Genomic DNA, 25212 nt, shown 5'->3' on the forward strand with positions numbered 1-25212 from the left:
AACCCGTGTCCCCTGCACTGGCAGGTGGATTCTTAACCACTGCTCCACCAGGGAAGTCCCAATCTAATAATTTTTAATTTTATCTTATGTTTAGCATATATTTACACAGCACTTACTACGCACCAGGCACTGTTTTAGGTACTCTGCAAATATTATATAATCCTCATAACAACCATACGAGATAGGTACTATTATTATATCCATTTTACAGATGAGAAAACTGAAGCCAGTCACACAGAATGTAAACCACAGTGCTGGGATACAAATCCAGGCCATTAGGCCCTGGAGTCCATGGTCTGAACCATTATGCTTTGCTGCCTCACACATAATTGGAACCATTGGTTGTTGGAAATCAGAAAGCTAAAATGGAGTGAGGACCACTGTAAGCTCTGATTAACTTAGAGATAATATGTAGTAGTGGAAAGAACACGGGCTTTAGAGCTAAGCATACCTCGTTTTTTTTTTTTTTTTAATGTCTTATTATTATTTTTTCTTTATTTATTTATGGCTGTGCTGGGTCTTTGTTTCTGTGCGAGGGCTTTCTCTAGTTGCGGCAAGTGGGGGCCACTCTTCATCGCAGTGCGCGGGTCTCTCACTATCGCAGCCTCTCTTGTTGCGGAGCACAGGCTCCAGACGCGCAGGCTCAGTAATTGTGGCTCACGGGCCTAGCTGCTCCGTGGCATGTGGGATCTTCCCAGACCAGGGCTCGAACCCGTGTCCCTTGCATTGGCAGGCAGATTCTCAACCACTGCGCCACCAGGGAAGCCCGCATACCTCGTTTTGAATTCTTCACTTTTTAGCTTTTGATTGTGGCATTACCTTGCCACTTTTCCACCCCTTCATCTATTAAATGGATGTGCCACTTAATCTCATGGGGTTGGAATTAATGGGTAACGTGTAAAACACCTAAGTCAGTGGCTCGCTGGTACACAAGAAGAGCTACAGAGACGCCAGCTCCCTTCCTCTTAAACCTTCAGGCCCTGTGGATCTCACACCACCCTTTTCACATTTGTCTTTGAAGAGAAACTTCCTTATTCACTACATTCTATTGTGCACTAGAAGTCTGTGAACATCTATCTTTACGTCCTGATAAGGGCCTGACCACCCACCTGTCTTGAGAGAGGCTTAACAAGGTAGGTACAGATGTGCAGGGGATGGATTGTGAAGTACACGCCTGCCTGAGTTTTCCTGTGGTGCTGCCAGAGCACCAGCCCTTCCACACTGACCCACTGAGCTATGCTTTCCTGAGGCCTGGGGCAATTTTGCATCACTGGTTTATTTGGAACATTGGGTCAAAGGCCACATGCAGTCTCACAGTCTCCATAGTGAACCAAAAATAGCAAATGTGGTCAAACCTCAACACCACCAACTGTTTCATTCAGAATTGTTCTCTACCAGTGTTCCAGTTGTAAACTTATGGCCAGTTAATCTCTAAACCAAGTGGCCTCAAATGTGGCCCTTTGCCCCTGTGATGTTGCCTGTACTGAGTATGACCCTGGATTCCTTCCCCCTTGTTGCACTCCCAACGAACCCAGGTCCCTGGGCCTTTGGAACTTTGTTCCTTGTAGATAAGTCATCCCACTCCCACCATCTCTTTACTGAACAATAAATCTCTTTATTAAGACTGTAAGTATCTCTTCACTAAATTCTAGACCTTGATTGATCTTAATTAAAACCTGTCTTTTCTAATAGAATAAGTTCCTTTCAGCATCCACAAGGGAAGGCTGCTTGTTTTTTTTTAGTCTCAGATATCACAGAGCCATGAGAATGAGGTAGTGGGTATTTTTATTTCCTTCAGTCATTTCCTTTGAGGTTTATGCCCTTCTTCTCTGACATTCACTGAGGTCTTGGCAAACTCCCAGAGTCCTTCCTTCTCTCTGACATTCACTTTGGTCTTGGCCCCCTTGCTCCTCCCTGATATTTACTAAGGAGGTGTCCCATGCCTTGCTCTGTCTTCCTGGTCCTACCACTGACTTAGGGACGTCTATGTTCATGTGGATGACTCATCCCGTTCCCAAGCCTTCTTGACTTCCTCTTCTATGGACTTTCACTTCTATGTACTCAAGTGACCTGCTCTCACAGCCACACTCCAGACCTTCTATAACCCAGAACTGCTGCACTGCAGACATTGTAAACATGCCTCAGTCCAGACCAACATCATTTCCTGCATGAATGTCTACAAGAAACTCTAACTGGTCTTCTATCTCTGGACTGCTCACTTCCTTCCCCAGCTTCTGCCCAGCATAGTTTTTCTCAAGTCAAAATCTGATATTGTTACTACCATGTTTAAAATCTTTCAAAACCTTCCCATTGCTTTCAATGTAAAGTTTTATTTACTTACACTCTGCCACGTTCCAAAGATTTCAGGCAGCTTATGAAGATAAATAAGAAAGAGCTATGTAAAATTTAATATGTTAAAGAGCAAAAGGGAAAAGAAAAACACAGGTGACAACTGAAAATAGGATAAGAAAGAAGACCAAAATCATCAAGTGGGGAAAAAAAGTTACAAAACTGTATGATCCGAAGTGTCTTAAAAATAAATACATGTATGTAGAAAAATAACTTGAAGGATATATACCAAATATTTAAACCACATTTATGACTAGATACTGGGATTATAGGTGATTCCAATTTTATTCTTTTAATTTATTCTAACTTTATGATTTTTCTCCAGCAACAATATTGCTTTTGTTTAAAAAGGTTTAAGGTGGTTAAAACTAGGAAATGTAATAACTTAATTACCACCCACGCAAGAGACACAGTGATGGGTTTCACATAATGCCAAACACAAAAGAGAAAGGAAGTAAAGCAATGTTATGAAGGAATTGATACTGTGGGGTCTAGGGAAGCAGTTCAAGCTGATAATCTGGCTGGACCTGAGGGTACATTTTAAAATCCAGAATTTTGGAGAAGCTAGCCTTCAAGCAATTTCTAAATACTGCTTTTTTAATTGAGCTTTTGACAAATGCTGGTGGTAATAAGTCCAAAGTTTGTCAAAGATAATGTTTACTTCTCCGTCTTAAGTTTTATTCATCCATTCTCCAGTTCAACTTGGGGTTTGTGCAAGGACTTAAATTGTCTTCAGTCACATTTTCTCCATGCAGCCCTAAAACCATCTTGGTATACTGAGGGTTAGCTTACCATCTACATAACTCAGTTTTGCTTCATAATGCAATGGACACTTCTTTCCTACTCTCCCAATTACCTTCCCTCTGAGAGTGGATTAGGAATACTGGTTTAGGTGACACTTATCTAACTAGGGCTTTATGGGTCACACACTGCACAGATGCAGGAAGCAAAATTCACATCACAACCTTTATAAATAAATGGCACCCCCATCAGTACACAATGTATGCAGCCTTTTATACCAGCCCTATATCTTACTTTTCAATACATCTCCGTGGGCAGAGCATCAGCTTATTACATACAAGGCTCAGAAAAGAGGCAAAAATGGCCTACAATGCTGAGAGGAATGCTACAGCTTTATTTAAAAAAAAAGATTCCCTATTAATTATAGCCAAAAGCTTTAGTAGCGTAAATATTCCTGTTTGTGCTACATGTATGTAGTTTAGTGCTGGGAATTAATAGGAGACTAGCATTCTTTGCTGGGCTATGAAATGAATGAGAAGTACCCCAAATCAGGGCTTGAGATATGGCAAAATGCTATTCTAATCCCTTTGTAGAGTGGCTTAATTTCACTCTGCTGATTCGGAAAGGGATAAAAAGCCCTTTAATAACGTTCATGGGCTTCTGCTCACCCAACCCCATCTGAATTTTTTTTTTTTAACTTTTATTTATTTATTTATTTACTGTGGTATGCGGGCCTCTCACTGCTGTGGCCCCTCCCGTTGCGGAGCACAGGCTCCAGACGCGCAGGCCCAGCAGCCATGGCTCACGGGCCCAGCCGCTCCACGGCATGTGGGATCCTCCCGGACCGGGGCACGAACCCGCGTCCCCCGCATCGGCAGGCGGACTCTCAACCACTGTGCCACCAGGGAAGCCCCCCCTCCTTCTCTTCTTTTCATTGGCTGAGGAGACATGGCAGCTCCTGATTCCAGCTCCATCTTCGATTGGAATAAATAAAAAGAAGTGCTCAGCAACATATGTCCATTAGACATTTTTCTTAAGCTAAACGATAAAGCACCTGATCTTTCAACAGTGGAAAGATGACTGCTGCTAAAAATTACATACCTCATGAAATTCATTCACTGGAGTAAGATTTTATGATCTCTGGTTTCTTTTAGTCTGATATGAGAGATGCTGTGTGCAATAAAAAATGTCACATTCCATCACCCAATCCTGGCAGTGGGGACTGAAAACTTACGTCATGACTGGAGAGTCCAATCCATAAAGAAGAGTTATGAAGGACCGCCTGCACAGTCAGGAAGGCCTGCTCGTAAGGGTCTGTGATGCTCACCAGCTGCATATTTTCTTTCTGGCACTCCTTTAGAGCATCAGTCCAAGTCAGAGTCTTCAGAATTATTTTGTACAGATTATTTTGATACTTCATAGTTTCTGAAGTATTTTGCAAGGTCTGTCTGCTTTCAATTTCTGTGTGTAAAAGAAAAATAAAGCCACAAAAACCACCTACTTGGCAAGTCATGGGACATTTTTTCAAATTTCTCCCTGTAAGAATGTACTTTAGATATTACTTATCTGTTCATTTATTTTAGATTTTGGGTGGGAGAACTAGGTATGTTTTACTGTATACCTTAGGTAAATTTGTGAACCACAAATTTGTTTTCTACAATTAGAACAAAATTCTGATTTAGCTGATCTGATTTAGGAAGGAGAAAAGCTATAAATAAAAGTAAACTGCAATAGGAGAAAAGCTATAAATAAAAGTAGACTACTTCTAATGGCAATAAGATTACCATTTCAGACTGGTGTCGAATTCTTCCTTTGTTTGAATTGCTTCAACAAGAGGTGTTGGGTGTCCCCTTACAAGTTTTCATCCGGGAGAACCCACGAAAAAATGTATACAACCACCCCTAGGAGGATATATTTGAATTATTGATTTATAGTACTTCTCTGAAAAAGGCAGTTACTAAAAAGTATGAGACAAATGAGCAAAGATTAATTTAGCAAAAAGTTCTTCAGAAGAGCATGGAGTGCTCAGAAAACTGTAAGACACTGATGAAAGAAATCAAAGATGAGACAAACAGATGGAGAGATATACCATGTTCTTGGATTAGTAGAATCAATATTGTGAAAATGATCACACTATCCAAAGCAATCTACAGATTCAATGCAATCCCTATCAAATTACCAATGGCAGTTTTTACAGAACTAGAATAAAATATCTTAAAATTTGTATGGAGACACAAAAGACCCCGAATAGCCAAAGCAGTCTTGAGGGAATAAAACTAAGCTGGAGGAATCAGACTCCCTGACTTCACACTATACTACAAAGCTACAGTCATCAAGACAATATGGTACTGGCACAAAAACAAAAATATAGATCAATGGAACAGAATAGAAAGCCCAGAGATAAACCCACACACCCATGGTCAACTAATCTATGACAAAGGAGGCAAGGATACACAATGGAGAAAAGACAGTCTCTTCAATAAATGGTGCTGGGAAAAATGGACAGCTACATGTAAATGAATGAAATTAGAACACTCCCTAACACCATACACAAAAATAAACTCAAAATGGATTAGAGACCTAAATGTAAGACCTGACACTATAAAACTCTTAGAGGAAAACATAGACAGAACACTCTATGACATAAATCACAGCAAGATCTTTTTTTTTTTTTTTTTTGCGGTACGCAGGTCTCTCACTGTTGTGGCCTCTCCCGTTGTGGAGCACAGGCTCCGGACGCGCAGGCTCAGCAGCCATGGCTCACGGGCCCAGCCGCTCCGCGGCACATGGGATCATCCCGGACCGGGGCACGAACCTGTGTCCCCTGCATTGGCAGGTGGACTTTCAACCACTGCGCCACCAGGGAAGCCCAGCAAGATCTTTTTTGACCCACCTCTTAGAGTAATGGAAATAAAAACAAAAATAAACAAATGGGACCTAAAGAAACTTAAAAGCTTTTGCACAGCAAAGGAAATGATAAACAAGATGAAAAGATGACCCTCAGAATGGGAGAAAATATTTGCAAATGAATCAACGGACAAAGGATTAATCTCCAAAATATATAAACAGCTCATGCAGCTCAATAATGAAGAAACAAACAACCCAATCAAAAAATGGGCCAAAGACCTAAATAGACATTTCTCCAAAGAAGACATACAGATGGCCAAGAAGCACATGAAAAGCTGCTCAACATCACTAATTATTAGAGAAATGAAAATCAAAGCTACAATGAGGTATCACCTCACACCAGTCAGAATGGTCATCATCAGAAAATCTACAAACAACAAATGCTGGAGAGGGTGTGGAGCAAAGAGAACCCTCTTGTACTGTTGGTGGGAATGTAACTTGATACATCCACTGTGGAGGTCCCTTAAAAAACTAAAAATAGAATTACCATATGACCCAGCAATCCCACTACTGGGCATATCCCCTGAGAAAACCATAATTCAAAAAGAGCCATGTACCACAATGTTCACTGCAGCACTACCTACAAGAGCCAGGTCATGGAAGCAACCTAAATGTCCATCGACAGACAAATGGATAAAGAAGATGTGGTACACATATACAATGGAATATTACTCAGCCATAAGAAGGGATGAAACTGGGTCATTTGTAGAGACATGGATGGACCTAGAGACTGTCATACAGAGTGATGTAAGTTGGAAAAAGAAAAAGAAATATCGTATATTAATGCAAACATGTGGAATCTAGAAAAATCGTACAGATGAACTGGTTTGCAAGGCAGAAACAGAGACACAGATGTAGAGAACAAACATATGAATTGGGAGATTGGGATTGACATATATACACTAATATGTATAAAATAGAGAACTAATAAGAACCTGCTGTATAAAAATAAAATAAAAACCCAGAAGCACATGGATTAGCTACTTGAAGTTCTCATTACATGGCAAAGGTTTTTTTTTTTAATCGTTTGTTTAAAAACTTACTGTGACCAATGAAAACGATTTAATACCTTTAAAACAATATCTTTTTGAAAATACAGATGATTCCTACTTTTAAGTACACATTTTACTTTTATTTGGATTATAGGAGGGCATAGACAGTGATCCATTTATGTTTCACATCCTTTTTTTTTTTTTGAGTGCTACATTTAACCGTGATTGTTTATACCAAACTCAGTTAAAAACATTTTTTTCTCCTCCTTTCATCATGACAGTAAAATCTGAAAAATTCCAGAGTAGAAAGGAGAACAAAATGCAACCATAATTTACTGTCATTAGACAACACCGATGAACAAATTCCATTGGATACTTAATTTTGATATTTAATTATGGCAATGATCTTGAAAAAAAATCACATTCTATTTGAGCTAATTTGACTCACTGAGCCAGCATGGATTTAGTCATGCTAAAATTTTAAGGAAGCTGTATGATTAAAAATTAATATTAATTTATAAGATTTTTTTGTAAAAAAGTACTGTACATATCTAACAGCATAAAGTACCATAGTTATCTAAATAATAATCTGTACCTGAATATTTCTGACAGAGAGACAGAGTATGGTGTTCACTGCAGGAAGTAAAATTCCACGTCCCAGTAAAAGGTGACTTTTGGAGGTTGAGCATTAGAGCACAGTGGTAGGACAGCTCTTCATCAAAAATCTAAACAAAAAGGCAAATATGTACAAGCAATCATGAAACTAACAGTCTGAAGATCCCAGCAAGGGAACTTTATATTACAAATTGGATTTTTCTTCCTGTAAAAAAAATCCATTAAGGAGCTGACCATGAAATCACTAAGAAAATCCTGATAAACTTTCTTATTTTTTTTTTAACATCTTTATTGGAGCTTAATTGCTTTACAGTGGTGTGTTAGTTTCTGCTTTATAACAAAGTGAATCAGTTATACATATACATATGTTTCCATATCTCTTCCCTCTTGCATCTCCCTCCCTCCCACCCTCCCTATCCCACCCCTCCAGGTGGTCTAGGAAGTTATTTATTACTCCTGGTATTTACCATGTTTCTGGAATCCCTACCACATGTAGTGAAGAATGAACAGTTATTTGCCAATTATGATTATCTAATTAGAAAACCCAAGAAAATCTACTGAAAAACTCTGAGAAGTAATAAGAGCTTTTAGTAATATGGATGCCTATGAAATAAATACACAAAAATACCCAAATAATAGATTTCCTACATATCAGTAAGACAGTTTTTAAAAGCTGCCATTCTCAATGGCAAAAAGAAAGAGAACTTCTCTAAAAACTTCACTGAGGAATTTAAAAGGAAGACTTGAATCAATGGAGAGATATGTTACACCATATTCTTGAGGGAAAATTAATAAAAAGATGTCAATTCTTCCTAAAATGTTGTCAAATTCTTACCAGAAGTTTTCTGTTTAATTGTTTAGATTGGAAATTAACTAAATAATTCTAGTTTGTCTTGAAGAATAGACAAAAACAGCTAAAAATATTTTTAAAAGACATACACTAAAGGATAACTAATCCTATTATATTTTTTGAAATATGGCAACATTATAGTATTTAGATCAGTGTGGCAGCTATACAAGAATATGTCTCATACACACACACATATACATACACATGCTCACTTCACATATGATAAAAAAGGCATTCTATATTGATTTTAACAGATGGAAGTATATGCAACAAATGATGCTAGACAATTGGCCAGGATTAGGGAAAAGGATTAAGTAACCATTGACAACATATGCCATATACCATGGATGTATCATACTGTCAGAACAAAAAAGCAAGCTATAAAACAAAATGAAGAAAATAAAGGCATTCATTTAACTAACATTTACATGAGGGACTTTCTAACCTAAAAGCAATGGAGGGAAAAAAAGAAATAGAGTTGAACACAAACCAAAAAAATCAAAACTTATTTCTGTAATATTTTTGGTATTATACCTAAAGAAAAAAAAACCTGTGAAAATATCTGCAATAAATGAAAGAAACACAGGGTTAGCACACTTAATATTTACATAGTCATAAAATCAATAAGAAATACATAAAATCAATAATACAAAGAAGGCTTTGATAAATTGTCAAAGAATAAGAAATTCACATTGGATGAAATTCAAATTATTACTGAATTTGTATGTTTTCATTAGAAATCAGAGCAATACAAATTAAAATATGATATCATTTAAACTACCAAATTAGCAAGAATTTTTAAAAGATAATTCTCCTTAGAGCATTGTAGTAGAGGCAATGCAGTAGAGAAGCTAAGAATGCTGGCTCTGCAGACTTGGATTTAAATGCCGACCCTGCACGCATACCCTGCATGATTTCTGGCAAGTTACATGACTCTCTCTGTTTGTCTCCACATTTCTAAGATAGGAGAGGAGTACAGACTGTTTCATATCTATTGTGCAGATTAAATTAAATAATGCATGTGATGCATTAGCAGAGTGTCTGACACATATTAGCTGCTCAATAAATGTTGGAAATTATTAATACACTGGTATGAATAGAAAAGTAATCACAATATATTGCTGACAAAAATATAAACTCATAAACCTTTCTGGAAACCAATTTGGTTAACCAGAGTTTTACAACTACTTATATTTTTTGATCTGGCTATATCACTTCCTAAATCTGTCTTAGGGAGGTAACCTGAAATATACAGCGAAGATTATGCATGAAGATGTTAATTGCAGCACTATTTAGGATTATGCAAAACTGGAACAGCCAAAATACCCAGCATTGTTTAGGTAAATGATGGTATATCTAGCAATAAATATTGTGCAACCATCAAAATGCTTATCAGGCACATCTTTTAATGGCATAAGAAATGACTTATGATATAATACTAAGTGAGAAAAGTAAATACAATAGTATATATACTATGATCTTATCTATGTCAAGAAGACAATGTATAGAAAAGCCCTAGAAGAAAAATGCTGAAATATTCATTGTGATTTCCTAGATCAGGATTCAAATATGGTTTGAGACTTATTTAGTAGATCATGAGATCAGTTCAGTGGATCTTGATTCTTATTTGTGATAATGAAATAGAATAGAACACAGAGAATAGGTTGACTAGACTAGACTAGATCAGACTAGAGTAGAATAGAATAGAAAAGAAAGAAATATAAGCTCTAAGGGTAAGTATTATTTCCTGAAACTTTTGTTTCAATTCAATATTATATTTATATCTATGTGCTGAATGGTAATTTAAATTTATTTCTTACTATGGGTCATGAGTTAAAAGTTTAAAAGCTACCAGCCTAAGTATAAGCAGGATAAGGGTTGATATTTTTCTTTATTTTGTTTACTCTTCTATAACTTCCAAATGTTCTACAATAACCAAGCATTATTTCAATATTTACTTTGTACATAATTACACATATTGCAGAGTTCCCTTTGCCACCAATGTCAACGTTGAGCAAAATTCCATTGCATCAGGAATATCAGTTGATGTTGTCTAGGATGTACTTTTGGAATTCAACTTTAAAGTTAATCTCTTAATCTTTGACTTTTGTGCAAAAGGTGGTTTGTATCCAGTAAATAAGGAAGACAGAAGCAGTGGGCAGCAATATCATGGTACAGGGTAACTACTGTTAATATAATGCCTTCTTCCATTCTATAGCTTCTTTACATTTAGATCTTAGGGAAAAATGATCACTAACCACAGATTTTGTACTTTTTAACCTCAGGAGACCGAGGCTGACTGCTCCAAATTCCAAGATGATAAGTAAAGCATTTATATTAGCTTTTATTTGCAACTCACTATTGATGGTTTTAGATGGTTATGAAATAAGTGCTATGGAATCTGATACTACTATGAAAAACTAGGGCAGCTACGTGAAGGCTGTGGAAGCTCTGTCATTATTCTTCTTGTGACAGCATTATTGATATAATTCATAGATGGTATAATTCATTCACTTAAAGCATATATTCTATAGTTTTAGTATATTCACAGAGTTGTGCAACCATCACCCCTAATCAATTTTAGAACATTTTCACCACCCCTGAAAGAAATTCCATATGCTTTAGGCCATCACTACCAATCCTTCTAGCCTCTTAGCCTCTGGCAACCAGTAATCTACTTTCTATCTTTATAGATTTGCCTATTTGGACGTTTCATATAAGCCGACTCATAAAATAGGCCCTTGTTCTTAATCCAATAATTTGTGGAAGACTCAGGTATTTCATAGAGCTACACAGTTTTTTTTGTTTTTTTTTTTCTTTTTGCGGTATGCGGGCCTCTCACTGTTGTGGCCTCTCCCGTTGCGGAGCACAGGCTCCGGACGCGCAGGCCCAGCGGCCATGGCTCACGGGCCCAGCCACTCCGCGGCATATGGGATCCTCCCAGACCGGGGCACGAACCCGTATCCCCTGCATCGGCAGGCGGACTCTCAACCACTGCGCCACCAGGGAGGCCCCACAGTTTGTTGATTAAAAAAAAAACAACCTTACATTTGTTGGTATTCTCAGCCTCCGACCAACCAATAATGGGTGAAAGTTACTGTATGTCAGCTCTCTGTTATCCATCCATTTGTTTATCTTTTCATAGGCAGTCCAGCGCAAACCAATCCATAAAGTAGCTTCCATATCCGGAAGCAAGGATGTAATAAAATCTGTCAGAAAGATTAAAAACAAAAAACAAAAAACATTTGACTTATTCAAATTAAAGATATACTAAAAATGTCAATGAATACCTCTTGCTTATCTAACTACCAGGATAATCTTTCACCTCCTCTGTAAAAAGTAATTTAATAAGATTCTTTGTATGTGTTAATTCCCCACAGCCTCCCAACACAAACACAGCCTCCAGATCAGAATAAAACATGTTTATGAAACAATTCTGCTACCTTGCTCTCTCTGGCTCAGCACTGAAGGAAGGGTTCCACCATAGGTTTGACAAGCATCGCTGGCTTCAGAAAATGTAAGAGACTTAGGTTTGATCCTTAAAAAGCACTGCAAAGAACACATATGAAGTATAAAATTCCACACACGGGAAAGCTCACATAGGAAGAAAATGCCTCATCTTTTAGAAGGCTGCTAATTTTCTGTCTGTGAGATATACACACTTACAAAGTAGTACCAAAAGAATGCAGATCTACACTCTCTTTTTTTTAAAGATTTATTTATTATTTATTTTATTTCTTATTTTTGGCTGCGTCGGGTCTTAGTTGCGGCACGCAGGCTTCTCTCTAGTTGTGGTGCGTGGGCTCCAGGGCGTGCGGGCTCTGTAGTTTGCAGCACATGGGCTCTAGTTGAGGCACGCGAGCTCAGTAGTTGTGGCGCGTGGGCTCAGTTGCCCCCGCGGCATGTGGGATCTTAGTTCCCTGACAAGGGAGTGAACCCATGTCACCTGCATCGTAAGGTGGATCCTTTACCATTGGACCACCAGGGAAGTCCCAAGAATGCAACTCTACGCTTAATTTAAGCAACTGAAGAGTAGTCCTTGAGCTACTTTTTAAAAAAATCTCCCATTTACTGAGTGCTTCCTTGTGTTAAAACACTTTGCACAGTATTATCTCATTTAATTCTCACAACAAATGGGAAAACTGAGGCACAAGGACATTAAGTAACTTTACCCATAAGTGAAATAGCCATAGCATGGTATGGTCAGCATTTAGACTCTGCTCCATTTGGTTTCAAATACGTATTCTTCATCATTACCTTATATTAAAAAAATCACATTTTTAAAGAAATCATCCCTCTGTCTCTTGACAGGATATTTTAATGGGGTGAAGGGGATTAAGAGATACAAACTAACAGTTATAAAATAAATAAGTCACAGGGATGTAATGCATAGCAAAGGGAATATAGTCAGTAATTTTATAATAACTTTGTATGGTGTGTAATCTCTAGAAATATCAGATCACTACGTTGTACACCTGAAACTAATATAATATGTTCATTCAACTATACTTCAATAAAAACAAACAAAAAAACATAAACTTACATCAACTATGTAAATTAATCTAGTACTTTGGGGGGAAAAAAGATTGTCCAAATTTTAAAAAGTCAAAATATACCCCTAGGGGGCTTCCCTGGTGGCGCAGTGGTTGAGAGTCCGCCTGCCGATGCAGGGGACACGGGTTCGTGCCCCGGTCTGGGAAGATCCCACATGCCACGGAGCGGCTGGGCCCGTGAGCCATGGCCGCTGAGCCTGCACGTCCGGAGCCTGTGGTCCGCAACGGGAGAGGCCAGAACAGTGAGAGGCTCGCGTACCACAAACAAACAAACAAACAAATATATATATCCCTAATATTTTAACTTTACTACAGATGTTTTCAGCTGTCAGACACATCTCTTCCTTTTTCTTCTTGATATTATGATCAGGTTAGTGTGGAGTAGCATGTCCCAAATTGTTTTCCTTGAAACATGCTATAAGATAGTTTTTTTTTTTTTTTCAGCCTCCTTACAGACTGGAATGGCCAGAGAAATATAAAGTCATTGGGTGGCTTCTAGAAAAGACTCTAGAGAGAACACCCTGAACTTGGGCTTGGAAGCCATAAGTTAAGGATGGCAGAGCAAAAAGACAAAGGAAGACTGGTTTTGAAGACCACAGAGCTTTCATACCAACCCCAGCCTGCTTATCTTCAAACTTCTTTTATCTGAGAGAATAAATGTTTTAGCATACTATAATAATCTCTCTTTTTAGCAGCCAAATGCATTTCCTAAGAGATACATACACCAATATGAATTGTGCATCTCAAGGAAGCAAATATAGAATGTGGCATTTCCCAAAGCTATTTAATCATAAACCCTGCTCTGGAAGCAACATCAATGATTAACATTTTGTTAGCATATGTGTATATTCCCAAAAAGTAGTTTGGGAAATGTTGGTCTAATTTGATTGGTAAATGCTTCTTGGATGTTTTCCTTAAGGGGGAAAATTTATCAGCCAGAAATTAAGCCAGTTTCCTACATGCCAAAGAGATAGTCCTGACTAGTCAATATATTACTATTCACTTAAAGATCAACTTTGGCAGTTTAAGTGTCAGTAGCAACAGAATAGGAACACGGTACTCTGAAAGACCTGTAGGCGTGATTAACTTGAGAGTTAACTTGGTTTCTGAAAATGTAGAGAATCAGGCGAGATACTGAAATATGCAGGGTCTATCTTAGTGAAGTTACTTGGTGGGATGCCATTCTGCCACAGGCCAGGTAACCATCATGAAAGCAATCATCATTTACACAACGTAGCAATTCTCTTTTTACCTTATTCTGAAAAGTAATCCAATCCCCAGAGCACTGTATTTTAGCAGCAGAATCTGGACTATATTTTTCTAATGAAGATACATTGTATTTTTCACAGACGAAGGGCAACTTGGTACGACAGTCTGCTGGTTTATTCAAGTCTGAGAAATGAAAAGCAGGATTACTGTGGTGAGAATTTTCCATTCAGCACATTTAAAAATCATCCAGTAGTGAAGAAAGTCTCTTTAAATCAATCTTTCCCAAATGGTTAAAATATATTCCTTTTCTTCCCTAGCTATTTTTGTCTTCTATTATTATCACTCATATCAGTAAGTTGTAGCATATAAATATTGCTTATAAAAATGAACATACTTGGTACACACACAGTTACTATGGTTCCTGATGGCAGGAAATAGAGTTGAAGAAGGCTAATGAGGGGGAAAGGGATCTAAACTATACTTTAGAACTGCTGCCTGTTCAACTTTGTGAATTTGTCTATATCCTTATTGGTTATGAAAGTGGTAAGTTTATTTCTAAGTAACTGCTTTAGGATAAAGGAAGTCAAAATATTCACAGTGAAAAGCACCTTTATTTGCATTTGGAACTTGATCTATTGTCATCAGCAATAAATCAGAATATGGTGAAGCTACCAAACATATAATCAAAAGGAAAGCAAGATTAAGCTAGTAATTGAACCTGAAGTTCACATATTACATAATTAACGTTAAAGGATTTGGAATTAACCTTACCGCTAAACCAAGTCTTGGCAGAGAGGTAAAAGCATTCCTCTCCAAACGTTATAGGAAAGTGATGCAATGGATGTCGTGAGCTGAAAGAAAATGAGAGATGTGTCAGCTCATAATGTAGTTACATGTTCCATTCTGTTTTTTACTGAAGTAATTTTAATTCTAAATTTAATGTTAGGCCATTATTTTATACAACTTTTTCTTGATGCTCATTTGCTAAAGGATTTGGTTTCTCTAGTCTAGGTAGTTTATGGATTAATGTTCAAAACTAATTATAAACAGTACTCCATTTAGTAAAAGGGGATTTGGGACTGCTTCTTTTAAACGATAACTTTACAAAGGCACCATCAAGAATGTCACATACTATATAAAATGACGTTCTATTAGCTGGTCAGTAGTTCTCACCCACCATTTCTCCTCATCGCCAGATATCTGAAAAAAAAAAAAAAACCACAAAAACAAAACAAAACAACTAAACACACATCCTTATATGTGCTGACTTTTCTAGAAGAGTTTTGATTTAAATACCCTGGCCCATCATAACCACAAACCACTATAATTTCCAGGTATTCATTACTTTGGTCTCTAAATTACACAAACCAGGTCCTTTCACCAAAAAAAGTAGTTTAGAAACTCTTTTTATATTCACAGGCCCTATTTTGCATACAGAAAATATGGTCACTGTAATTATGGGCATATATTAATTGGACATATAGTATCCTATTGCTACTAGTTATAAATTTAAAAATATACAAATAATTTTTCCTCCAAAAAACTATTTTGCAAAGTTAGTTATTATTAGAAACAGAATCTCAAGTTAACTACCAAGTTAACTTTTAGTAAAAAATGTGACAAGGAATTAGAATAATTTATATTATCTATTGAAGCTCATCTTATCAACTGACATTAATAATTAATCTTGAATATTTTAAAACATTAAGCAATTCTTTTTAACTTTTCTAACACAAAGTGATGAACTTATATGTTGTTAGGCAAATTTTACTTGAGAAGAACATTTAACTTTTGTAGATTTTTGAAATTTTTTTAACAGAATAAATGTAAAAATAAGAAAATATTAAAAAATATGTTCTTTCAAATTACATTTGCTATTTTGTTTTTGATGGCTCTTAGTCCTGCAAAAGATGTTAAACTAGCCAGAGAGCTGTGATTGCTAGCACAATACAGGACGGCTTCTTCATAGTTTAAACGGGGATCAGCAACAAACCAATATTCACTCCCTTCTATTACAACTGGAGGTCCATGAATTCCAGCACGCTCTAAAGAAGAAGAAAAATAGCACAATTATGACTGCATAAACCAAACTGCGCCCTCTCATCATGGATTATTGTTCAAAACTATTTATAAATAACAATCCATTTAGATTACTGGCTCTCTTTGGCCAGGGCAGTGCTGCCTGGAAGGATCCAAGGATTCCTGAGCCAGTGAGTGACTCTGTTACCCTCCTGTACTCACAGAGAAGGATAAATCCAGCCTCAGAGTCTCATCCCACACCAGCTAATCATCTTCCCTGCATGGAGATACTTCTTCTCATTTGAAGACATGATACAGAAGAAGCTGGCACTTAGGCCTGGGCTTAAATAATTAACTAAATACGTCACTGAAAAGGTAAAAGCAGCTTTGGGTAAATTTTAGTTTTCTTAACTCACCTGGATTGTACCAGTCTGGTATTTTTGGAGTACAACCTGTATAAGAAAGCAAATGGCTTAAGTTTAGTATCCAATTACAGACCATGGTGTACTAATAAGTGCTTTAGTCTAACTCAAGAGGACTTGCAGTATGGCTGAGATTTGTCCATTTCTGGACAAACCATCTCCTTTCATGTTATGATCACTTCATAACACTGAATTTTGTGGGGCCCACACTAAAGCTGTTTTTGTGGCAACCAAAAAGGCAGATTTGTTAAATATTAATACAGCATTACTAGCAGTTCTCTACCTTACATCACGGAAGTCACAAAGGAAGACTAATGGATAAAATATAGATAATAATTAGAAAGTACAAATAAGTAAATGAATACATTGTATACACTACATAGAAGCACTAAGGAATATGCACCAAGATAATCATCACTGTAGGATGAGGTTATTCAGGAACCACATCTCCATCTAATGCAATTTGAATACACCTAGGTTGGTAGAGTTTATTGCCTCCCAAGATATCCTTGGAAAAAAATGTTCAGTGATCCAGTACTGAAACTTTTGAGAAAATGAGAGACAAAACTGGGAAGAAAATAATAAAATTCACCCAGCAGGAAATATGGTACCGTACAAAGAATTATGGTCTTTGAAGTTGGGTGAGTCAGTGTCTAAATGCCCTCAGACTCTTTGCTGCTGTGCTACTTGGGATCAGTTCTTTAACTCCCTGAGCCCCAATTTTCTATTCTATAAAAATGAAACTCTCCTACCTAACTCACAAAGACAGTGTAAAGATCATGTAAGATCACCCCTATGCAAGCACCCCGCACAGGGCCAGGCACAGAATAGTTCCTCTCAGGATGCTAGCTGCTTTCCTCTCCCTTTTTATTCTGGTCATAGGTCACACTGGTTTCAAGCCAAAGACATAATTTGAGGAATTTTAGAAATTACAGGGTAAAATATCTGTTCTTAATTTTGCTATTGTGTCAGGGCCAATGCACGAGAGGACCCTACTCCGAGGACTGCTTATATATCCAGCATCTGTGGTTTTTCTCTCTAACTCAGTCCTCTGTATGTTGGATAATTCCCATTAACAATGCTGCAAATCAGTTTAAAAAATAGACATAGTTGGTTGTTTGTAATCTTGTCAAAGAATTCTGTTCATTTGTATGTTGGGGGAAAGCTATGCCTAACCTTTAAATTTCTTTAAATTAGTGAGAAAAGTAAAATAAAAGGTGCCTTTTTACACAGGATTACAAACATGTATGTGTGTACAAGGTATCAAGAAACACAATACAAAAAAGTTGTGTTTATAGGTCATTTTCCTAAAAACACTTTTATGAACCTTATTTTTGCTACTGTTTTTGCAACTAAAAAGGAATATTTAAAAAGTATATACATCCATAGTGATTATGATAATTAAAAAAAATTAGGTTGTCAAAATATCCCTTTTAGAGAGGAGGGGACTAATTAGAACCAGGTGTATGTGGTAATAAAAAAGGCAAGAGCTGGAGAAAAGGTTTGGTGATTTGGGCTATTGAATAAGTAAACTGCTTTAAGAAAACCAGAAAACACAGATTAATACAGAAGTGTCCAGTTGAGCAGGCTTTGGCTGTTCTAATAGCCAAGAAAATATCCAACCAGTGAATGTGACACATCGTAACTCAGAAATTTAGGGACTGTCAAAGGGGAGTTAATATAACATTTAAACCCTGGATCAAACCATCACTGATTCTCCTTCAAATGACTGCAAATAGGCTGAGACAGGAAGTTCTTTCACTTTTAATTTTGTTTCTGCATTGGAGACAGCAGGGGTGCAACGATTTAAAAGATTTATCTGTTTGGTTACCTGAGTTATGTTGGCTAAGCTAGTTAATTCCCTTCTCTTTTGTTCAAAATAACAAATACATTAAAAAGACAAAAGAAAACCATGTGTTCTTCATAATATTTCCTGTGGTTACTGGTGTGTCATTTCTAAGGTTTTCCTGGTGTATACTCTAGGGTACGCCTCAGTACTCAAACGTGAGGCAGGGGAACAGCTACCAGTGAGAGCATACTTTGGAGGGAGCAGTGGCACTCTCCGAGGCATGCCAAATACCAAAGAATAATTGGAGTGGCACAACTAATGCTTCAAGCCAGAGATATTGTCCAAGTTGATTATATGTTAGTTACTTTGCCACTTGATTGAAAGGTATCCAAGCTGGTTTTCCTTTTTTCTTCTTTCAGGTTTAATCAATAATCAGGACTAACTCAGGTATAATTTCTCCTTTAGAAAACCCCCATCAGGGACTTCCCTGGTGGCGCAGTGGTTCACAATCCGCCTGCCAATGCAGGGGACACGGGTTCAAGCCCTGGTCTGGGAAGATCCCACATGCTGTGGAGCAACTAAGCCCATGCGCCACAACTACTGAGCCTGTGCCCTAGAGCTCACGAGCCACAACTACTGAGCCCGTGACAACTACTGAAGCCTGCGCACCTACAGCCCATGCTCCACAACAAGAGAAGCCACCGCAATGAGAAGCCCACACACTGCAATGAAGAACAGCCCCCGCTCACTGCAACTACAGAAAGCCTGCGTGCAGCACCGAAGACCCAACACAGCCAAAAACAAACAAACAAACAAAAAATTCCACAACAAACAAAAGAAAAACCCCATCAACACACACACACACACACACACACACACACACACACACACACACACACACAATTCCCCTTTTATTAATGACCCCCCAGTTTGCCCTGTGAAAGAGATTTGCCAGTTACTGCACTGGATGTTGCATCTGAAGCTCTTTTAAATGCAAGATGGTAGCTTTGTTTAGGAAAGAAGAACAATCTTCTAATGGGCAGTTCCATGAGATAATCTCTGGGTTTTTGAGAACTTATAAGAGGAATTCCCTTTAGTTTCAATGATCTGTTTACATTCAGTTCAGAAATTCATTTTGGAACTTTCTGTGCATTTACCATTATATTAATTAATTTAATGTATCTAATATCTGCTTAAAAATAATTAGGGAGTTAAAATCTTCTTAACATTTTCTTTAATATATCCTTGACATTCTCCTACTAAAAAGTGAAGTAAAAGGATATCTATTTATTATCCTTTCTCTCTTTTTCGTCACCAAAGGCTCTACTATCAAGCTAACTGGTTTCCTGAATTTGAATGAGATAAACTATTAGTAATTTAGAGCTCACTGAAAACTGTTTCTAAATTGTAAAATTTAGATTTGGGACCTGCCCACATTTGATTTCCTGACTTTTGCTTCATTCTTCCCAAGCCTGTCTTCATTTCGTCCTTCATTTTGCAACAAAATAAAAATTAAAGTGATTCCCTCTACTTCATCTCTCCTTTCACTTGAAATAATCCTTCATTCCAAGACCTAATCTCCCTAAATTAGCCTTAAATTTTATCTCCTATACAAATTCTTTCATGACAAAAGAGGAAGGTAGTATCTAATTTCAAAAAGGCAGCATTTTACTAGGGGTAGGAGTCAGGCAGGATGGAGCTTAATATGTTAACTGTAGTGTCAAAGGCTTTTAAAATTATAATTATAGACTAAAATGCCCTCTTAGGTACTTTGGCTCAGCATTTACAAGTTCACATGAGAAGACTGTGAAAAGGAATAACTACATTTACCTTTTGGAATCTGGCACATCCATTCAAGTTTTGTATCACAAGCAAAAGGCCTTAAATAAATAAATTCTCTGTCATCATAGAAATACCACCTTCTTCGCCATGGCCTATTAATGACCTAAAGGAGGAAGAGGATTGTAGAATATTTTCAAGTTGATGCAGCCCTTATACAACACTAAGCTGTAAGCCTTATGGTCTTTAACTCTGCTTTAGCTCTAGCACCTAGGATATATGTTTATGAATGAACACATGAAAGAATGCAGTGTTTAAGCAGTAACAGTCTAAGCAAGAGCCTTCAAAGGGACTGATAAAGAAAATATAGCATAGGGTCATGTTTATGTCCAAAATGCAAATTACTGGGTTTTTTTCTGTTTTTTGTTGATATGAAATTGTAGAATCTTGCAACTTTAAATTTTGCGAAGATCAAGCTAGAAAAGAATATTTGGTTCAGTGGTTTCCAAACACCAGCCTGTGATCATAGCAGGTCTGTGAAAAGTGACATAAAAGTCTGGCATCAGGGGCCCAAGTTCCACCTTTGGTGTTGCTTTGTGTTTCTGGGATATTGCCCTCCTCTGTGTGGTCTAAGATGGCTCTCTATAAATTCCAGGCAGCAAGCAACAGGGAAAGGAAAGGGAGGACAGGACCTCGTAGGAGCATCCATCAGTTTTTGGACTGCTATCTCTTAAGGGCAACATTCTAGAGGGTTAGAAGGTGGCAGGTGAGGTAAGATTCTCCTTCCAGACACTGCCCTAGCTGGCCTTGTTACTGATCAGTGTCTCTTCTGTTTAGTTTTTTTGGTAGGTTCTTCCAATCTTTTCACACATAGGGATACAACTTACATAGAATGTAGTTTATTGCATCAGTGTTCTGGAAACTTCACAAACTTCTATTAAGTTTTCATTCTTTCATGTGTTAAACGGGGAATTCTATAAAAACAGCATGATACTACCGAGTGTTTTACTAAAACAGTTACTTTGAAATAATGCTTTCCAATGGCCTTCTCAGTACTTGGTCTCAACCTTTGTGCAACATTTCTGGTCAGTCATCTTCCTGAATCTCTTTCTTGGGCTTACACAGCAAAGATAATTTTCTAGATGTCTCCTCCCTCCTCATCCTTTTACATTTTATAAAATGTTGGTAATCACCCCAAATCCACTTCTTAGCCCTTCGCGATTTTTTTCTTCTTTTTTTGGCTGCGCTGTGTGGCTTGTGCGATCTCAGTTCCCTGACCAGGGATTGAACCTGGGCCCTGGCAGTAAAAGCCCGGAGTCCTAACCTCTAGGCCACTAGAGAACTCTTTTTTTAATGAACGTTTTCCTTCAACTCCAGTTTCTTTATTCTAACTTACTACAGCATATTTCTAACTGTAAGCCTGGATTCAAAACATCAGTTAAACTAAAATGTACTACTATTTTCTCCATAAACAAATACCCCTTCTGACTGCTTCTGTAAATGCCATACATAGCATAGTAGACCCATACACCTGGGTTTAAATTTCAGTTCTGTAATCAGGTAAGTTACTCAGAGCTCACATTTCTTCCCCGTGAGATGGATATAGTAACAGTATCTACCTGACAAGGTTGCTTAAGTATTAAGTGAGATAATATATGTGACACGACTGTGCCTGGCTCATGAGTCAACAAGTGTTAGCTGCTGTATCATAACCGTCAGCACCGTCATTGTTACTCTCCTGTAACACTCTTGTTCTTGCATAAAATTTACACTTTGTCTGTCATAGCCCTTGTAATTGCTCTTTTACTTGTCTTTACCTCCTACGAGACTGTAAGTTCTGTGAAGACAACGATTGTTTTATATCTTGTCATTGTTGACCCCCCAGAGCATCACAGACTGCTTGGACACACTACTTATGGAACGAATAAGTAAATGAAGTCTGCAAAGGAAGAGGCCTAGCTGGTCTTCCATGTCTTCTGGTCCTATCTTTTGCATCTTGAAATATGTCTCAAGATGAATCTTCTCCCACCCTCCGTAGTTCTTGACAAAAACCATTAATCATGCTCTGTTGCCTACCAAAAAATGCACAAACTCCTTAACCTGGCATCAGTCCCACCTTTGTTTTCAACCACAGCACCAACTAAAACTTCTTGATCTGCATTGTTCCCCTCACTGCCTTAGCCTCTCCATTCCACTCCCACTTTCTTTTATGCCTTACCCTATCCTACCTGTACAAACTCTATCCATCCTTAAAGGTCCAACTGAGGTCCCACCTCTTTCTGGAAATAGGCAATAGAAATCACTTCCTCTTCTGAGTTTCATTAGCCCTCCTCAGCCCACTCATTTGGAGCTTATTACTGCATAGTAACAAGAGTCGTCTTTCTTGAATATGAATTTTACCTTCTCAAATTAAGTGTCAGTTAGGTTGCTTGAGGGCTGGGCCATGGGTGTACTTCTAAACTCTCACTGCACCTAATATCATGCTCCACATGCAAAAGGCACTTCATGGATCTGTTGCCTGACTGCACATACTGCCAGATTTATTTTTTAAATATGCAGATTTTCCAGCATTGTACTGACCTTGACAGCAGCACAGTCTCTGATATCATAATCCTGCTGAAACTCATTTGCCGTGATAATAGTAGACACCTTAAAAGACAAGAGAGGCTTCAGAATTTAAGACTGATGTATAAATATTTGCAATTTAGATGTAATTTAGGCAGCTTTAATAACTCAAGTGTGTTCATATGCCAAGGGAGGAAAACTTTTTCATTTCTTTTTTATGTCAGGATGCCAAATCACGTGAGGACTTATAAAATGCCATGAGGTCTTCAGTTTCCAAACAAAGGAGGCTACGGTTTCAGAAGTGGAGGTTAATCATGTATTAAGTTCACAGTTGGAGTCATAAAGAATCAGGAGCTTGCAAAATACCTTTTTTAAATGCATGTGTTGAAATGTTAGTTATTCGATTGACTATTCTTGGATATGCTCCAAATTGAAAATGAGGTTAAGGAATTTTACATTTTGAAAGAATACACAATGACTTGCTTGACACAACGGTAATGTGGAGCAAATATTTAATACCTGAGAATAATTTGCTCCTCTAAGTGTTACCTAAAACCTCTCCTTAGGATAATGTAAACATTTGAAATAACATTTAAGGACTATTTAAGGTTCTCCTGAATTGTTTCCTCCAATTAAAATTCTTTCTTTTTTATATAACTCATGTTTTTAAAAATAAACGTTGCTCATTATGAAAATAAAGGAAAAAAAAAAAACAAAGAAAAAGAAAAAAATCACTTTTACTACCCCAAAATGACCGCTATATTTATATATCTATATTTTTATGTTTTTTGGATTATATGTAGAGAGACTATGTGTATGGTTATTTTTTTAATAAAAGTGAGATTAGTAACTTATTTTTCCCCACTTCATATATATGAATCTATTTCCATTTCAATAAAGATACATCTACATAATTTAATGGTTGTATGGCTATATTAATTAACAATCAACTTTCTTGTTATTGAAATAAATACTCTTTCCACATTATCCTAAACGAGAAAGATTAAACTCACTGGTGTATGATCACTCCATTGCCAGGATCCTTGTAAGTCAGGGCTCCTTTTATTCAAACCTATCCAAAGCCAACGCTGGTCACTATGTGAAAAGGAAGTGTTAAGAAAATTTGAGCACAGGATTTGGCAAAAACATTTAGCATCCACAGGTCTAAAATGCTTAAGACATGTAAGTTTATTCAGAAGACCTTCTCACTAACTGAGAAACAGTTTCAAGCTATATAAACAAGTCTCCTGAAATGAAACTGAACCCTATTTACAGGGTAGCTATCAAAAAAGTACCAGACTTTTGGGCTTCCCTGGTGGCACAGTGGTTGAGAGTCCGCCTGCCGATGCAGGGGACACGGGTTCGTGCCCCAGTCCGGGAAGATCCCACATGCCGCGGAGTGGCTGGGCCCGTGAGCCATGGCCGCTGAGCCTGTGCGTCCGGAGCCTGTGCTCCGCAACGGGAGAGGCCTCAACAGTGAGAGGCCTGCGTGTCGCAAAAAAAAAAAAAAAAAAAGTACCAGACTTTTAAAAACTAAATTTTATGTTATTTTCTTCATATGAAAGACAAAAACTATTCTGCTTTGAAAAACTTAGGAGGGAAAAAAAGTATATGATTATTTCAAAACTTTTACTGCAGAGCTTCAATATTAGATAATGTTTTCAGATACAAAAATAACCATAGCATTTCCATAAAGCATTTGTCTATAACTATCAAGTATCTTTTCTTTAAAATGAAGAACCTGGCTAACCTTTGGCTTGGCTAAACTTTTATTAAATGAGATTTAAAAAAAAATTTAATTCCCTTTGCCCACTAAGTTTAAAGTAAAACAAGCATTCAAGTATCAATATTTTCTAAATACCAAACTCCATGGGTTATACCAGAGCAATATAATTAAGCAATCACTTAAGTGAATATATTTAACCGTCATAACTATTATGCTTTTATGTACAAGGCATTGAGCTATGTGCAATGATGATACAGAGAAGTACAAGACATAATATCTACCCTCAAGTGGCATATAAACTAGTCAGGGAGACAAGATGTATATGAACAAAGAAAATATGAGACCATTTTTGAAAAACATCAAATGATAAAAATTTGCATACATTTTAAGCACTACAAAAATTTCAGAAAAAGGAGAGGTCACTGTGGACTGTAGGAAGTCAGGAAACATTTTGTAGAGTTAGTAGGACAAAAGACAGTCTTTGAAGAATTGCCAACATTTCTTTTGAGCCATAATCTGAGTGTTTACCAGGTGCCAGTATTCAGGTTGGCTGAGCAGAGAAAGGATAGGCATTCCAAGGAAGAATACATACAACAACATATAGAGGCAGGGACATACATTGTAAGTGATCCCTTCCCCTCAATTAAACTTATACTCTAACCAGGGAGATATTTTCAATAAATTGAAGTGATATAA

At 37.4% G+C, this 25212-nt stretch overlaps 1 protein-coding gene across 2 annotated transcripts in view; it reads right to left on the reverse strand.

Moving 5' to 3' along the window:
- Positions 1 to 25212, reverse strand: part of LOC132494636 (CD302 antigen) — a 131399-nt gene that overhangs the window by 62134 nt on the left and 44053 nt on the right. For both annotated transcript variants that reach the window (XM_060105774.1, XM_060105772.1), the window contains exons 14-25: positions 23804 to 23885; positions 22806 to 22874; positions 20277 to 20391; positions 16652 to 16687; positions 16086 to 16261; positions 15349 to 15416; positions 14988 to 15067; positions 14260 to 14399; positions 11898 to 12003; positions 11503 to 11663; positions 7585 to 7714; positions 4325 to 4551 (exon numbers count right to left, since the gene is read on the reverse strand). In XM_060105774.1, the coding sequence (XP_059961757.1) occupies positions 4325 to 4551; positions 7585 to 7714; positions 11503 to 11663; positions 11898 to 12003; positions 14260 to 14399; positions 14988 to 15067; positions 15349 to 15416; positions 16086 to 16261; positions 16652 to 16687; positions 20277 to 20391; positions 22806 to 22874; positions 23804 to 23885 (1390 nt within the window). The remainder of the gene's footprint in view (positions 1 to 4324; positions 4552 to 7584; positions 7715 to 11502; positions 11664 to 11897; positions 12004 to 14259; positions 14400 to 14987; positions 15068 to 15348; positions 15417 to 16085; positions 16262 to 16651; positions 16688 to 20276; positions 20392 to 22805; positions 22875 to 23803; positions 23886 to 25212) is intronic.

The sequence above is a fragment of the Mesoplodon densirostris genome, chromosome 8 (assembly GCF_025265405.1).
Source record: "Mesoplodon densirostris isolate mMesDen1 chromosome 8, mMesDen1 primary haplotype, whole genome shotgun sequence".
In the NCBI taxonomy this organism is placed as follows: Eukaryota; Metazoa; Chordata; class Mammalia; order Artiodactyla; family Ziphiidae; genus Mesoplodon; species Mesoplodon densirostris.